Source organism: Motacilla alba, chromosome 5, assembly GCF_015832195.1.
Source record: "Motacilla alba alba isolate MOTALB_02 chromosome 5, Motacilla_alba_V1.0_pri, whole genome shotgun sequence".
In the NCBI taxonomy this organism is placed as follows: domain Eukaryota; kingdom Metazoa; phylum Chordata; class Aves; order Passeriformes; family Motacillidae; genus Motacilla; species Motacilla alba.
This window is the reverse complement of record NC_052020.1, coordinates 61,155,182-61,172,486: the sequence shown is the minus strand read 5'-3', so window position 1 is coordinate 61,172,486 and position 17,305 is coordinate 61,155,182. Positions and strand designations below refer to the sequence as shown.

The following is a 17,305-nucleotide window of genomic DNA, read 5'->3' as shown; positions in this document are numbered from 1 at the left end:
AGTTGGCTCTTCTCCTCTAAGAATCCTCCCAGTTCTTTTCCTGAGAGTAAAATCATGGAATTGTGGAATGGTTTTGGGTGTAAGAGACACTAAATCCCATCCCATCCCACCCCTGCCATGGCAGGGACACCTCCCACGGTCCCAGGCTGCTCCAGCCCCAGTGTCCAGCCTGGCCTTGGGCACTGCCAGGGATCCAGGGGCAGCCACAGCAAATCTGGCAATTCCAGCCCAGCCAGGAATTCCCAGTTCCCAATCTCCCACCCATCCCTGCCCTCTGGCACTGGGAGCCATTCCCTGGCTCCTGTCCCTCCATGCCTTGTCCCCAGTCCCTCTGCAGCTCTCCTGGAGCCCCTTCAGGCCCTGCCAGGGGCTCTGAGCTCTGCCTGGAGCCTTCTCCTCTCCAGGGGAACATTCCCAGCTCTCCCTGCCTGGCTCCAGAGCAGCTCCAGCCCCAGAGCACCTCCATGACCAAAAATGATCCAACAGTGAACTTCCTTAGGTTTCTGTTGTTTGATCGAAGCAACTCAGCCCCTGGTTGAGGCTCAGGGAATCCCAGAGAGGTTTGGGATTAAAACTGATCTCATTCCAACCCCTGCCATGGCAGGGACACCTCCCACTGTCCCGGGCTGCTCCAGCCCCAGTGTCCAACCTGGCCTCGGGCACTGGCAGGGATCCAGGGACAGCCACAGCTGCTCTGGCAATTCCAGCCCAGCCAGGAATTCCCAATTCCCAACATCCCACCTAATATTCCCCTCTTTCAGTGCGAACCCCTTCCCTGTTTCCCGCCACCACCTCCCAATGAACATTCCCTCTCCAGCTCCCTGGAACGTGCTGGGAGCCCCACCCACCGCCTCCTCCACCATGGGGTGCCTTCCTCCCCACCAACCCAGCCCCTCATCCCGGCGAGCTCCTCCTCACCCGTGCTGCTGGAGATGTTGACGTCGATGCTGATGTCCGAGATGCCGCCTCCCTTGAGGGACGCCACGCAGGTGTAGGTCCCGAAATCCGTGAACTTGAGGTCGATGATGTCCAGGTTGGTGGTGCCGGGGGACACGTCGGGGTCGGTCTGGGTGATCACCATCCTCTCCGAGCTGCGCAGGGGCCGCCCGTTCTTGAACCAGCTGAAGGTGAGCTCCTCCGAGGGGATGGCTTCCACCTGGCACGAGATCTTCACCTCCCGCCCGATCTGGATGTTGTCGTCCTTGTGGTACGGGTCGGGGGTGATCCAAAAGCGTCCTTTTTTTAAGGCTGAAACACAAAAAAAGAGTAATTTTATAGAATAGAGTAGAAATTTGGCTCCGCTGGTGTTGTTGTAGGACACGAAATAAAACGATGTGGACACGCAACTCCCCAATATTTATCTTTAGTACCCGGCCTGGGGTTTTGTACAATTTCTAAGCAATATTTTTGGTTTGGGACCATCCAGGTGGAAAAAAACCACTTGGATGAACCCATAAACATCCTTTGGCACATCTCTATAGGGAAAAAAAAGGGATTTTGGGGCTGTGTCAGGAGCGTTTTATAGTCAGTTCATCAAAAAATCTCTGTCCTTGAAAGGTTAAATGCCTGATCCTGAAGCATTCTCCAGCCCAGCCAGGAATTCCCAATTCCCAGTCTCCCATCCATCCCTGCCCTCTGGCACTGGCAGCCATTCCCTGGCTCCTGTCCCTGCAGGCCTTGTCCCCAGTCCCTCTGCAGCTCTCCTGGAGCCCCTTCAGGCCCTGGAAGGTTCTAGAGATTCCATACTTTGGACATACTAAAAAACCTGTTTGCTCCATCCACAAGTGGTGAAAATGTGAGTTTGGATTCAGTTTTGCTAATTCCAACTCAGTTTTGCTAATTCCAACTCAGCTTTGCTAATTCCAACTCAGCTTTGCTAATTCCAATTCAATTTTGGCAATTCAGGAGCTCCTTGAACAAGGACTTGCAAATTCCACGCTGAAGGAGCACTCTGACCGCCTGGAAAGGAATCAACACTTCCAGAGCTCGGAAAATAATTCACATTTATGTATTTATTTATTTATTTATTGGGTTGTCTTTTCAAGGTTGGGGGAAAAAGCCCAAATTTGAGCTCTTTACCCTCAGTCCCACAGGGTAGGAGGGGCTTCTTCCTTCGAGGAAGGTCACATTTTTAAGGAGAGAATGGAAAATTTGGTATTTTTCTAGGAAAAGCGTAATTTCGGATGCTGCTCCTCAGTTCTAACCACATCTTAAAAGTACCCAACCGGTCGATTTTATTTATTCATTAATTATTTAATTTATTTACATTATTCATTTACTTGTATTTATTTAAGGGATTTCCACGGCTTTAATCAAGATGGAACTTTTTGCACTTCTCTTTATCGAGCAGTTCTCCTTCCCTTGGGAATTTCTCAGTTGATTCCCAGGAATCAGCACTACCAAGTTGGAATCACGAGGATGAACCAGTTGGAAACTGCCACAGAATTAAACTCTGAGGCACGAGCTGAGCTTTTTTTGTGCATGTGTGTGTGCAAATAACAGCACAAACAATGCTTACACACACAAAAACCCCTCAATATTTTATGCAGATCCTTTTCAGGCAGGGGAAAAACCAAAAAAGAACTCAATGGGCACGACCAGTGCGACGTTTCAGCCCGAATTAGTTGCTCATAACCTCAATAAACTATTTTTATTTCTGAATTTTCAGCAGTTTCTCCTGCCTAGAACTGAACAAAGTCTAGCAGGGAAGTCAGGGTAACTTTCCCTTGTGGAAAAGCACAAGTTCCAAGGTAAGAAAAGGGGGCAGAACCTCAAAATTCGGGTCAAAGCTGTTTCTTGCAAGCAGAAGGGGGTTGGAAGTGGTTGGTCTTAAAGGTTCTTCCAACCCAAACCATTCCATGACTCTGGACGACGTCTCCAAAATCCCTTCAGAGCTTCCTGATTTCCACCACGTTGGGAACGCCTGAGCTGAGCTTGACACAAACCCACCAGGTAAAGGAAAAAGGGGGTTTTGTAGCATTTCCTCTGTCCAGCAATCCCATAAAACAGCGGCTTGGGTTTTCCTCAGCTGTAGATTCCTGGACCTCAGTTTCCTGGGGGAAATTTCCAGGAGGGCGTTCCAAAATGCCAAGAGAATTGAGCCATGCCATGGGTTTTGTCTCTGTGGCATCAGCTACGCTCTGAGAAGTTTGCATGGGGCGAGACACAGAAATTAAAGAGAAATTAAAGGTTAAGGGGTTTTTACACAGGCAGAGACAAGGGGGAATGGTTATAAGCTTAAAGAAATTTAATGGGATATTAGGAATTGGGAATTCCTGGCTGGAAAGGTGGGATGGGGCTGGGATGGAATTCCCAGAGCAGCTGGGGCTGCCCCTGGATCCCTGGCAGTGCCCAAGGCCAGGCTGGACACTGGGGCTGGAGCAGCCTGGGACAGTGGGAGGTGTCCCTGCCATGCCAGGGGTGGATGGAATCATCTTTAAAGTCACTTCCCTCCCAAACCATTCCAGGATTCCCTGATTAACCAGAAAAACCTGGGAGATGCTGCTGCAGATTTTTGGGGACGGATTTTTGGGAACATCACCGGCCCACAGAGCTCCAAAGGAGCAGCAAATGTGCAAATAAATCTGAAACTGTTCTTTGAGACTCAGCAAAGTGCCAGCCTCACTCCAAAGGCCCCAAAAGAACGAGGATGTGATCAAACAACCCGAGATGAAACAACTTTTGTCCTCAAACTCCTCACAAACAGTCCCTGCCCTCCCTCATTAATTATATTTTCAAAGTAATAAAATGCAGTGCAGGATCTCAAGCAAGGCCTATTTGCATTCATCAGGTTCAGTTGGTTTTTTCCCCACCCCCTCCCTGATCAACCCCAAATTTTCCTTTAATGCCTCAGAATGTCCCTGCCTCCCCAGTTTCTAATGGCTCAAATACATCAAGTTCTGCACCGTTTTCTGCACCATTTCTAGGCTTTGACACGAGAATTGTGGACCCCTGGCTGCTTCCCAGGTGGATGCAGGACACAGGGAATGCTCAGATTTGTGGATGCTGATGGTTCTGTCCGTGTTTAATGCGTGACAACAGGGCCATGGAGCAGCAAAACTCCAAATTTCTGGTTTTAACCTTCTTCGAGCAGCCAGAGGCCCCTCGAGGCACCTTCCGTGCCCTCTCCAGAGGAGGCTTGGAGTCATTTGGGTTGTTTTCCCGTCACTTTTTGTCAGCAATTTCGATTTGACCCCTTCGCAGTGAACAAGAGGAGAACTTCACCCAAGCAGATGTGGAGCCCTGCACGGACTCAGAGCAGATGTTGGAGGTTTGGAGTGCTCAGAATCCAGCCTGGCCCTTTTCCTGAGAGCGGGAAATTTCCCATATTCCAATAATTTCATGCCCAGCTACACCTCACTTCCAGGACCCTCCAAAATCACTGGGAATTCTGTGATCTCCTGGATCTCACTGTGGGCTGGGTCAGAGAAGCCAGGAAACCTTTCCTGGTGTCCAGGTGTTCCTGATCCTTTCCTGTTTCCTTCTCACGAGTGGGAAAAGGAGTTTGTGATCCTGGGAAAGATTCTTCACTTATTTTTTAAGGACAATGGACTACAGAGACACAGCAAGGAAATGGCCAAAGATCCCGGAATTCCAGGATGGACTGGGTTGGAAATGAATTTAGGGACTGTCCAGTTCCAGCCCCATGATCAGGGACATCTTCCACTATCCCAGGTTGCTCCAAGCCCCATCCAACCTGGCCAAACCACCCTGGAATGATGTGATAATGGATGGAACAACAAAATCTGCTCCAGTACCCCAACATGGGAAGAGCCCTGCAGTCCATGCTTATTTTTATCTGAAATTCCAGCCTAAATTTATCCATTTGCTGCCCAAAACCCTCATTCCCACTGAATAAAAACCCTTCCCTGCTGTCTTGGCAGTAACTTGTCCGCTGCTATCAAGCGGAGAGAAGGAAAATCCAAGTTTTTATCCCAAGCGCTGAAGAGACACCAAATTTTTGTTTATTTTGGCTGTGGGCAGTAAAGTTGGGTCTGTCTTTAACATTCTCCAGGATTCCCCTAAATTCCCTTATCCAAACACTTTAACAACTGTCCAAAAGATGCTTTTCACTGCTGATTATCCCAGTGCGGTCATTAAACTTCATTCTTTACATGAAAATACATTTTGGCGTTGTTCTGTGGATAAAAAATGGGAAAACCTCGAACTTGTGGTTGCCAAAAATTCACATTTGCTGTCATGGACCAGGAAAATATTGGAGAGGAAAATAATGGAGAGGAAATTACAGATCTCTGGTTTAATTGTAAAACTTAATTATGAATAGAAGAGCAAAACCACACCCCAAATAACAGAGTTTGTGGATATCAGCTCAGCATAATCAAAGTGTGGCACAGAATTCCAGAAGGATTTGGGTTGGAAGGGACCTTAAATCCCATCCCATTCCCATCCTTTCCATGGCCAGGGACACCTCCCACTGTCCCAGGGTGTCCCAGTGTCCAGCCTGGCCTTGGGCACTGCCAGGGATCCAGGGGCAGCCCCAGCTGCTCTGGCAATCCCAGCCCAGCCAGGAATTCCTGATTCCCAGTCTCCCACCCATCCCTGCCCTCTGGCACTGGGAGCCATTCCCTGTGTCCTGTCCCTGCAGGCCTTGTCCCCAGTCCCTCTGCAGCTCTCCTGGAGCCCCTTCAGGCCCTGCCAGGGGCTCTGAGCTCTGCCTGGAGCCTTCTCCTCTCCAGGGGAGCATTCCCAGCTCTTGGAGCAGCTCCAGCCCTGGGAGCTGCTCCGTGGCCTCCCCCAACACATCCACACCTTCCTTGTCCTGAGAAGCCCAGACCTGGATGCAATTCCAGTCATAAGGACCAGTCTGGGTTGGAAGGAAACAAAAAAAAAAATCCAAAAATAAAAGAATAGAGTAATGCAATAAATAGTCTGAGTTTTTAGGGACGACACTCCAACTTGGACCACTCGCAAAATTCAAATTCCTTAAACTGGGCATTTAGAATCATGGAATTGTTCAGGTTGGAGAAGTCCTCTGAGATCACCGAGTCCAACCACCACCCAGTACCACCCCTGCGGTCACCACTAAACCTTGTCCTGATCCACACACTCTGGGCACAATTCCAGGGATTGTGACTCCATCCCATCCTGAGCAGCCTCTTCCAGCACTTCCCAGTCCATGAGGAAAAGGCTCTGAGATAGCTGAGAAAATGCTGCTTCCCCAGTGTTCCCTCCACATCCCAAGACAGGCTGGAAGCAAATTCCTGCTAAAAAAAGCTCCACATTCCCAACACTTCAGCACCAGCTCATTCTGCTCCTGTCAACACGGTTTGAGCTGGGAGTTTTTAAAATCCTGAACTTCCAGCAGCTCTTGAACAATTAAGATGTCAAACGTCTCCTCCTAAAGCATCTCCAAACTTTTTAATATCAAGTAATTATTTGGCGCTTCCAGGGCCAGATGCATTCCCACTTCCAATTTAAATGCAAATCCCACGGAGAGACTTCGGGTTTTGTCTCTACTTTTAGAAACTGCTGCTAATTTTGCAAAGAAAAGGATTTTTCATTCCTGTTTTTCCGTGTGCTCGGCTTAATTAGCTCCCGGCTCCTTCGGAGCTGCTCTTTTGAAGGAGGGGGAGGTTTGGATCCCTTTGAATGATGAAAATTTCAGTTTACAACTTGCTCCAAATCTGATCCGTTCAAGAGATGAAGGGGAGATCAAAGGGGGAGAAACTCAGCGTGGTTCCTCTTTTAACGGCTTTCAGAAGGAAAGATTCTACGGAAATCGGCAGCACCGGGAGGAAGGGCATTGGGGGTTGGGAACAGATGATCTCTAAGATCTCTTCCAGCACAAACCATTCTGTAATTCCAAGAAATATCCAGGTGGGATTGAGCTCAGGAGGTTCCTTCTCTGATCTCCAGCTCACACCGGGTTTTCCAAGGACAGATGATCTCCAGGGATGGAAATTTCACAGCCTCACACCCTCAGCTCCCAGGAAAAACCAGGAGCTGTGCCAGTGGCGTCGCTGGGTTTGGAGACAGGAATCGCTGTGTGCTTCCGTTTTTCCTGATGGAAAGGTGCTTCCTCCCTGATTTTTAGGGGATATAGATGATGGGTCATGGATGAGATCCCAGCGCATTCAAGTGAGGGGGAAATTCCAAAAACTGCAGGAATTTGGCCGAGAAGAAACAGAGACAACTTAGCAGCTGGAATTTTGTCACTTCTAAAACCCCAAGCAGAAGAAAAAGAGGGGAAAAAAAGCTAAAATATTTCCTCAGCTCCAAAATCCCAGCTTGCCAAGGCATGGATACGTGGCCGGAGCAGTGGATTGGGGCTGCCCCATCCCATAAGAAAATGGGAATTCAGGGGTCTTGCCACAAGCCAGACAAGGATTGGGATATAAATGAAACCCTTCAGAGAAGGTGCCACAAGCCCCAGTGGGCTCTGCACTCGCCAAACAAATTTTACATCCTTGGAATGTTGCAGCTGGATGTTTTCCAGGGCCTTTAAAAAGTTTAATTCTTGTGCCAAAGCTGTCCTCAAAAAAAAAAAAGCCTTGCTGAGTTTTCCTGCCCCAAAGTGTTCCATTGGAAATCTTCCCTCTTTGTACAAGAAACTCAGCCATTCTCCCAATCCCAAACCCCCCATTCCCAAGGTTTCCACACTGGATTATCCCCATTCCTGCTTTTGGGGTGGCTCAGAAGCTTTGTTGGAGCTCAGGATTTCCCTAGAGCCTGGATTTCTTCCAATATGGGACGCATTTCCCACCAACACTTTTTTCTCCCACTCTTAAATACCTCAAAACGATGTCAGGATCCTATAAAAATTCCCAAAATTATTTGTCAGACTGGACAGAGATCTAAAAATCCAGTCCCAGTTGCTTGATGCTGCAGGAAAAGTGTCTTAAAACACGTTTCAAGGACAGGAAAGCACCTTGGGAACACCAGAAGAAACCACTGTGAGCTCATCCTTCTCCTCTTGGTTTCCTCCCCCTCCAAGAGGAGAAAAAACTTGGAAAAATTCAACTTTTTCTCTGCCAAAAAGAAAATATTGGTAGAAGTACCCAGACCTTGTCATGTGTTATCAGCCAGGATCTAAAACAATATTTAAAGAACAGCACAAACCCTGCCAAAACAATTATCAGCTTCAGTAATTAATAACTTCTGCCAATCAAGAGTAAGAATAACCTTTATCCTTGTCTCCAGTGGAATCCCAGGATCATTGAGGATGGGAAAAGAGCTCCAAAGTCACCAAGTCCCAGCTGTGCCCAGTGCTCACCCTGTCCCCAGCCCAGAGCTCTGAGTGCCACCTCCAGGAATTCCTTGGACACCTCCAGGGATGGGCACTCCAAACCAGAAAACAGATACTCATGGAATCATGGAATCATGAAGGTTGGAAAAGACCTCGGAGTTCATCCAACCATTCCTCAGCCCTGCCAAGGCCACCACTGCCCTGTGTCCCCAGATGCCAAATCCACGTGGATTTAGATCCCTCCAGGATTGGGGACTCCACTCTGTACCTGTGCCAGGGCTGGGCAACCCTTTTAGGGAAGAAATTTTCCCAAATATCCAATCTAAACACCACGGAATCACTGAGGTTGGAAAAGAGCTCCAAGGTCACCAAGTCCCAGCTGTGCCTGATCCCCACCTTGTCCCCAGCCCAGAGCTCTGAGTGCCACCTCCAGGGGACACCTGCAGGGATGGGCACTGCAACCCTCCCTGGGCAGTGCCGAGGCCTGAGCCCCCTTTCCATGGGGAAATTCCTGCTGGGCCCACCCTGAGCTGCCCTGGCCCAGCCTGAGGCCGTTCCCTCTGCTCCTGTCCCTGTTCCCTGGAGCAGAGCCCGACCCCCCCGGCTGTGCCCTCCTGGCAGGAGCTGTGCAGAGCCACACGGGCCCCCCTGAGCCTCCTTTGCTCCAGGCTGAGCCCCTTCCCAGCTCCCTCAGGGATTCTCCAGCCCCTTCCCAGCTCCGTTCTTATCCCTGGACACGCTCCAGCCCCTCCAGGCTGAGGGGTCCAGAACTGGACCCGGCCCTCAAGGTGCTCCAGCAGTTCCAGCACAGGGGACAATCAGGACATTCCCTTCCCTGCCCCTGCTTCCACACGGTTCCTGATCCAATCCAGGTGCCTTTGGCCTCTTTCCCACCTGGCCACACCTGGGCTCATGTCCAGCCACTGTCCCCCGCACCCCCATGACAAAACAGGGAAAAAAATGTGTCCACCCGAAGACAAGGAGAGGGATCAGATGAATCCCATCTCCTGAAATGCCTTCTGATAAATCCTTCCAGACACGTGGTGCCCAACAGGCTCCTCACGATGTCCTCCAGAGCAGCAAACTCCCTTCAAAATCAAATTCCTGCTCACAAAAATTCCGGGAAGTCCTAATGAAAGGGCAGAAGGATCAATAAACCATCTCCATTTTTATGGGAGAGCCTTTTATGAACTCATCCCTGACCCTCCAGCCTGGGAAGAGCTCACAGGCCTGAGCCTGTGGCAGATAATAAAAATAAATGGATTTATTCAACTCCAAAGCTCCCCTTTTCCCCACATTCATTCCCAGACCTGTAAACTTTCAAGGAGCACACTGGGAATTGATGGAATACCCTGGATGAGGAGATCAGGTTTGCTTGGTTAAAACCTTTCGAAATCCCATCACAGAGGGCATTCATCCATGGAGGAGATGCCTGAGGATATTTGCCAGGGCCTTTGGAATTCTTCAGCCAGGAAAAAAGATGGAAAATCAGAATTATTAAGGCTGGAAAAGCCCTTGGAGATCATCGAGCCAAGGTGTTATCCCAGCACTGCCAAGGCCACCACAGACCCATATCCCAAAATTTATTCCCTTCTCCCACTTGCTGGGAGCTTTTTCCAGGATACAGAGAGGAAAAAACAGATGGAAAAAAACCCTCCTTCTCCAATATAATGGAAGATCCAACATTTTAGGATTTCAGAATTCCCAACCAACCCCAGATGATTCCACGCAGTGACCACACGTGCCAGACCCACATCCTGAAATTTATTCCTTTCTGCTTCCTGTGAGCTTTTCCCAGGATACAGAGAGGAAAAGAAGGATGGGAAAAAGCTCCTTGTGCCAGTTTAATGGAAAATCCAACATTTTTTGATTTTAGAATTCCCAACCAACCCCAGATGATTCCACGCAGTGACCACACGTGCCAGACCCCCATCCCTAAATTTATTCCATTTTCTGACTTGCTGGGAGCTTTTCCCAGAATACAAAGCGGGGAAAAAAAAGGATGGAAAAAAAAGCCCCTTCTGCCAATTCCACGGAAAAATGAAAATTTTAGGATTTTAGCATTCCCAAGCAGCCCCAGATGATTCCAGGCAGACACCACATGTGCCAGACCCATATCCCGAAATTTATTCAATTCTGTTTCCTGGGAGCCCTTCCCAGGATACGGAGAGGAAAGAGAGAAAGAACGAAAAAACATTATTGTGCCACTTTCATGGAAAATCCAGCACTTCAGGATATTAGAATTCCCAACCAATCCCAGAAGATTCCAGGCAGTGACCACAAGTCCAGATGTGCCATGGCTCACCCTCCTGCTAGGAGTGACCTGCTGGGTGACAACTATCACTGCTGCCACCAAACCCCAATTCCACCTCTGGGATAAAATTCCAGAGCCTTTCCCAGGCTCTGGCGCTCAGCAGCTCATGGGGGCCCTGCTCAATTTCAGTTGATGGAATCTGGGGACATTCCAGAGGTGCTGATGTCCAACCAGAATTAATTTTATCCTTTACTCCTCTAAATTTTCCCAAGGGAAATTCCTAAAAATAGCTTTGGGATAAAGAAGAGGAAAGCAGAAGGAAGGCAGGTGTAGAGAAAAAAAAAATCCCAGGATTTTTATTTAATTAAAAAAGCAACAAAAGTTCATTAATTCCCCAATCTGAGCCTCCTCCTTCTATTTTTATTCCATAATTTTTTTTTAGCAGCCACGCCTACAGTTCACGCACAGTTCTTAAAGGGATAATCCAGAGGTACTCCCAGCAATCCTGGCCTTAAAAAGGGATTTCCCTGGAGTGCTTTTTGTCCAGGAGGAGCTTTTGTGCTGCTGTTGAGCACAGTCATTATTTTCTAGTTCAACTGACAGGGAATCCCACCCCTCGGAAAAATTAACTCCGAGAATGAGGCTTCCTCTTCCCAGAAGGTGAAGGCCACACAGGCAGAGCCAGATGGAATTAAAAATGTGCTGCTGTTACAGTGGCAAAGAAGGAGGGATCCGATAAAAGATGAGAATGGGAGAAGGCCCTCAGGAGGGAATCAATGGAACGGGATGTCCAGGAGTGGGATGGAGTCCCCATTCCTGCAGGGATTTAAAGCCCTGTGGATGTGGCACTTGGGGACATGGTGGCCCTGGCAGTGCTGGGGGAGGGCTGGACTCGATGGTCTTGGAGGACTTTTCCAAGCTCAGCAATTCCATGGTTCCATGATTCTCATGCAGCCTGACACCCGTCCCAACCCTGTCAGTGCTCTTGACTTTGAGCCCTGGAAAACGCTCTGAGGCTCTCCCTGTGTCCCAATCTGATGTGCAGGTGTCCGTCAAGGATGTTATCCAGCATTTTCCTCTCTTGCTCGATGGAGGAGCCACCTTGGAATCAGAGAATCCTGGAACGGTTGCGGTGGAAGGGACCTTAAATCCCATCCCATTCCCATCCTTTCCATGGCCAGGGACACCTCCCACTGTCCCAGGGTGTCCCAGTGTCCAGCCTGGCCTTGGGCACTGCCAGGGATCCAGGGGCAGCCCCAGCTGCTCTGGCAATCCCAGCCCAGCCAGGAATTCCCAATTCCCAATCTCCCATCCATCCCTGCCCTCTGGCACTGGCAGCCATTCCCTGTGTCCTGTCCCTCCAGGCCTTGTCCCCAGTCCCTCTCCAGCTCTCCTGGAGCCCCTTCAGGCCCTGCCAGGGGCTCTGAGCTCTGCCTGGAGCCTTCTCCTCTCCCGGGGAACATTCCCAGCTCTCCCAGCCTGGCTCCAGCCCTGGGAGCAGCTCTGTGGCCTCCTCCAACACATCCACACCTTTCTTGTCCCAAGTCCCTCTCCACCTTTGGAGTCAGGTGTCGGTGGCCAGCAGCCACAAAAACCGGAAAACATCCAGAAAAAATTCACGGAGATGCTTCATTGCTGGAATGAAGCACAGACAGCAAAGGCACGCTCGGATAAAGACTCTGAAATTTAGAGAAATTTAAGGGAAAAAAATATCCTTGGAGCCCTGCTGGTGCTTTGAGGGAAGATTTATTTCTGGGTCAGATTGGGGGATTATTGTTGAATCCTGGGATTCGGGGTGCACCTGGCACAAGATGGGAACTCCATTTACCAAATGCTTCTCCTGCCTGGCATGGCAGTTTCTATTTCCAGCACATTCTCTTCTCTCCTCAGCTGCTGTGTGAAAATCCTGACCCACAACAGCAAAATGAGCCAAAGTGAGAGAGAAATGAGGCAAAACGCTGAGAAATAAACAGACAAAGTCAACCCAAACTCTGCTTTTCTCTCACATTTCACTCCTCAACTCAGCATCACTCGCTGCAAAGATAAAGCCAAGACTGGAATGGAGATTTTTTTTTTCCTTCTAAAGAAGAGTTTTTCCCTTTTAACAGAAATAATGAGGGGGAAATAATAAAACTGGGGCTGGGAAGGAGCTGAGCATCTTTTATTTAATGGGTTCTTCTCTTTGTGGTCCCATCTCAGCATTAACAGGGCCACAGAGCAGAGAGGGAAAACACAAAAAAAACACCTAGAGTGTTTTAATGAGACTTTGTTCAACATCTTGCAGCTCCCAGGCATCGTCTTCTATAAATAAAAATGGGAGGGGATATTATTATTATTATTATTATTTTTATTATGATGCCGTGACTCATGGAATTGGTGTCTGCAGGGATTTAGGGATGTGGCTTTTCCTCAGGGCTGGCTGGCACTGTCTGCTGGGTCAATGAAAACACTGAGGTTTCTTTTCACACCAAGTTCTTCCTCTCCTTTTCCTTATTCCGAGCTGTTTTCCACTCCCAATTCCCCTTCCCCACCTCATCCCCAAGTAAATCCCAGCAAATGAATATTCCTGAGCCAAGGAATGACAACAGAACCTCAGAGCCAAATGTCAGAAATTCAAATTTGAACACAATATTCCAAATCAATCCACGCCCATCTCCTGATCCAACCAGGCTGATCCAATGCTCCATCCACGCCCATCTCCTGATCCAACCAGGCTGATCCAATGCTCCATCCACGCCCATCTCCTGATCCAACCAGGCTGATCCAATGCTCCATCCACGCCCATCTCCTGATCCAACCAGGCTGATCCAATGCTCCATCCACGCCCATCTCCTGATCCAATCCAGGCTGATCCAATGCTCCATCCACGCCCATCTCCTGATCCAACCAGGCTGATCCAATGCTCCATCCACGCCCATCTCCTGATCCAACCAGGCTGATCCAATGCTCCATCCACGCCCATCTCCTGATCCAACCAGGCTGATCCAATGCTCCATCCACGCCCATCTCCTGATCCAACCAGGCTGATCCAATGCTCCATCCACGCCCATCTCCTGATCCAATCCAGGCTGATCCAATGCTCCCTCCCTGACCCCCAGGACAGAACTAACTCCAAATTCCTCATCCTGCTGGAGAGCAGGAGATGTTGGGCAATAAGAAGTGAGCAGGGGTTGTGGTTTCCGTGAAATATTCCCACATTGGCTCTTTATCCGTCAGTTTTTCCTGAGTCTGATTACTCCCAGGTTATTCTTTCAAATTCCTATAGCTTGGAGTTTGTGTTCCACCTCCATTCCCAGATTAAACAGTGGAAAATGAGGTTCAGATGAAGTGTTTGGTTCAGGGAGGTGAATCCTCTCTGATGACGCCAGTCCAGCTCTGTATCCAAACCAACTGCCTGTGTCCCAGGGGTTTTCCAGAAGGGAATGAACGAGCAGGGAAAGATTCCCCCCAGCTGGGAGCAGTTGTTGTGCAAGCCCTCCTCTTTTATTTTCACCTCAGACAAACACTTTTCCTGATAATTCCTGGAATTAAAGCACAGGGAACAATCTAAAGCTCCCCACCAGGGAGGACATTCCCAGCCTTGATTTCAGGAACAGCTTCAGATAAGGAGGAAGGAGGAGATGAAGGAGGCAATGAGAACTCCGGGAGCTTGGGATGCATCCAAGGCCTTTGGTGACCATCTCATAGAACCATGGAACACCCTGAGATGAAAGGATCCCACAAGGATCATGGAGTCCAAATCCTTCCCTGCCCAGACCCCCAACAACCCCACCCTGGGCATCCCTGGAGTGCTGCCCAAACCCTCCTGGAGCTCTGGCAGCCTTGGGGCCGTGCCCATTCCCTGGGCAGCCTGGGCAATGCCAGCACCCTCTGGGCAAGAGCCTTTCCCTGATATCCAACCTGAGCCTGCCCTGGCCCAGCTCCAGCCATTCCCTGGCTCCTGTCATTGTCACAGGGACCATCAATCAGAGCTGCTCCTCAGGAGGATGTTGAAGGGGACGCTGAAGTCTCCCCTCAGTCCCCTCCAGGCTGAACAAACCAATTTCTCTGCACCTTGCATGGAAAAGCTGCTGCATCACCCCAACACAAAAAGGCACCAAACCACCTCAGGGCTTTGATCCCAGCACAAGAACTCCGGAAGTCTTGGAAACCAAACCACTACTTCATCCCACAACTGATTAGAAATGACCAGAAATCCCGGAATGAGAGAATCATCAAGGCTGAAAGAGACCTTCATGATTTAGTCCAACCAGGACCACTTGGAAACAGAGGGAACCCCCACTGTTGAACATTGAATGTTGAATGTTAGATATTTAATGTTGAACACTGAACACTGAATGCTGAACATTAAACCTTGAATGTTGAGCATTGAACACGGAATTTTGAATGTTGAACATGGAATTTTGAATGTTGAACATGGAATTTTGAATGTTGAACATTGAACATTGAATTTTGAATGTTGAACATGGAATTTTGAATGTTGAACATTGAATGCTGAATAGTGAACCTTGAACAACAAATGTTGAATTTGAACACTGAATGTTGAACAATGAATGTTGAATGCTGAACGTTGAACATTGAGTGTTGAACGTTAGATATTTAATGTTGAACATTGAACGCTGAATGTTAAACCATGAACATTGAACATTGAATTTTGAATGTTGAATGTTGAACGTTGAATATCGAACGTTGAACACTGAACGTTGAACGTCTAACATTGAATATTGAATTTTGAACGTTGAACATTGAACGTTGAACACTTAACATTGAATGTTGAACACTGAACATTGAATTTTGAATGTTGAATGTTTTTCAACATTCAGCATTCAAAATGTTGATCATTGAACGATGATCATTGAACGTTGAACGTTTAACATTGAATGTTGAACATTGAACACTGACTGCTGAACAAGGAATGTTGAACGTTGAATAGTGAATGTTGAACACCAAAGACTGAACCTTGAATGTTGCTGTCCCACTAGATTAGAACTGGAATAATCTTCCAGGAGAAAAGTCCATGGCTTTCCAGCTGAACTTACCTCTTACGATGATGTTGGTGGACTTCTTCGCGGGATTGCCGACGTTGTTGTTGGCGATACAACTGTAGGTGCCGGAATCCTCGGAGGTGATGGCGGGGATGGTCAGGGTGCCCCCGTTCAGGACAGTCTTGTTGGGCAGGACCCCCGCAGACCTCACCCACGTCAGGCTGGGCGCCGGCTCCCCCCCGGTGGTCACACACACCAAGGTGATGGCTTCTCCAGGGTTCACCACGATGGGGTCGTCCACGAGGAGCTTGATGGAAGGGGATGCTGCAGAACAACAGGGATCACAGAATCAGGGAATGGTTGGGATGGAAGGGATCTTAAAGATCATCGCATCCCACCCCTGCCATGGGCAGGGACACCTCCCACTGTCCCAGGCTGCTCCCAGCCCCATCCAACCTGGCTTTGGGCACTGCCAGGGATCCAGGGGCAGCCACAGCTGCTCTGGGCACCCTGTGCCAGGGCCTCACCGCCCTCCCAGCCAGGAATTCCTAATTCCCAATATCCCATCTCTCGCTGCCCTCTGGCAGCAGGAAGCCATTCCCTGTGTCCTGGCACCCGCTGGTTTCTTGTTCCAGCTCTGACTGGTTGTTGCAGTAAGGAAAGGAGAAGGAGATAAAGAAAAGCAGGCATAGTTAAAGCCATGGAATCACAAAATCATGGAATGGTTTGGGTTGGGAGGGACCTTAAATCCTACCCAGTGCCACCCCTGCCATGGCAGGGACACCTCCCACTGTCCCAGGCTGCTCCCAGCCCCATCCAACCTGGCTTTGGGCACTGCCAGGGATCCAGGGGCAGCCACATTCCCTGGGCATGCAGAGGCAGGTAGGGATGGATGGATGGATGGATGGATGGATGGATGGATGGATGGACAGCCCTGCAGCCACATTTGGGATGGGACATGCCTGTGTGTGGAACTAGTGCCAGCACACTGGTTTGGAAACCTTGGAAAAAGGAATTAGTTAAGAACTTGTTTGGCATGGGAAGCCTGTTCTCCTCACGTCAGATCCTGCCACTCACCCATCCCTCTCCATCCACCTTCTCCCCAGTGAACTCCTGGGAACTGGCTGCCAACTGGGATGAATCCCTGTAGTTGGAATCCAGAGAGGAATCTCCCTTGGGACATCATCTCATTGCACAGGGAGAGACTGAACCATCCCGGGCAGAGGCGTTTTTCCCTCTCTGGTATGTGCAACCTTCAGCTCACACCTAATTCCCATAATTCCCATAAAATTCCCATAATATCCTATGACCAGGCGTGGGAGCAGTCAGCACAGGCTGATGGGGAGATGCTGCTGACCTTGGAAAGACGTGATTAAATTTAATTCTCTTTTCTTGTCTCTCCTTTTCCATGAAATATTTCCATGTAATGGAAGAGGAGCAATTGCTCAATAACAAGGGACAGGGCAGCAATTAGTTGGAGAATATGGATATAAATAAAATATAAATAATATAAATAATATATATATTTATAATATACATATAAATAATATTAATATATATGGTATAAAGATAACAAATATAAATATAAATATAAATATAAATATAAATATAAATATAAATATAAATATAAATATAAAATCACACTCTGAGCTGTGACATCCTGTGTCCCCTGTGGAGAGAGATCCACCCTTGCTGGATGCAGGCTTTGCTCCAAGGCATTCTTTAAGCTGCCTAAATGATGAACCAATGTACAAATATCCATTGCTAGGCCAGGAAAAGCAGCAACTCCAAAAAAAACCCCTGGAATGAAGGTGAAGGATCGACAATCTGGGCCAAGAATGCCAGCAAAAGCGGTAATAA

The 17,305-nt window shown here is 48.7% G+C and overlaps 1 protein-coding gene across 2 annotated transcripts in view; it reads right to left on the bottom strand.

The window, feature by feature from the left end:
* MDGA2 (MAM domain containing glycosylphosphatidylinositol anchor 2) overlaps positions 1-17,305 on the bottom strand; it is a 207,456-nt gene that overhangs the window by 79,119 nt on the left and 111,032 nt on the right. For both annotated transcript variants that reach the window (XR_005257063.1, XM_038137890.1), the window contains 2 exons: positions 15,500-15,769; positions 919-1,248 (listed from right to left, as the gene is read on the bottom strand). Coding sequence is in view for 1 of the 2 variants with exons in the window: in XM_038137890.1 (XP_037993818.1) it covers positions 919-1,248; positions 15,500-15,769 (600 nt within the window). In the remaining variant the exon portion in view is untranslated. The remainder of the gene's footprint in view (positions 1-918; positions 1,249-15,499; positions 15,770-17,305) is intronic.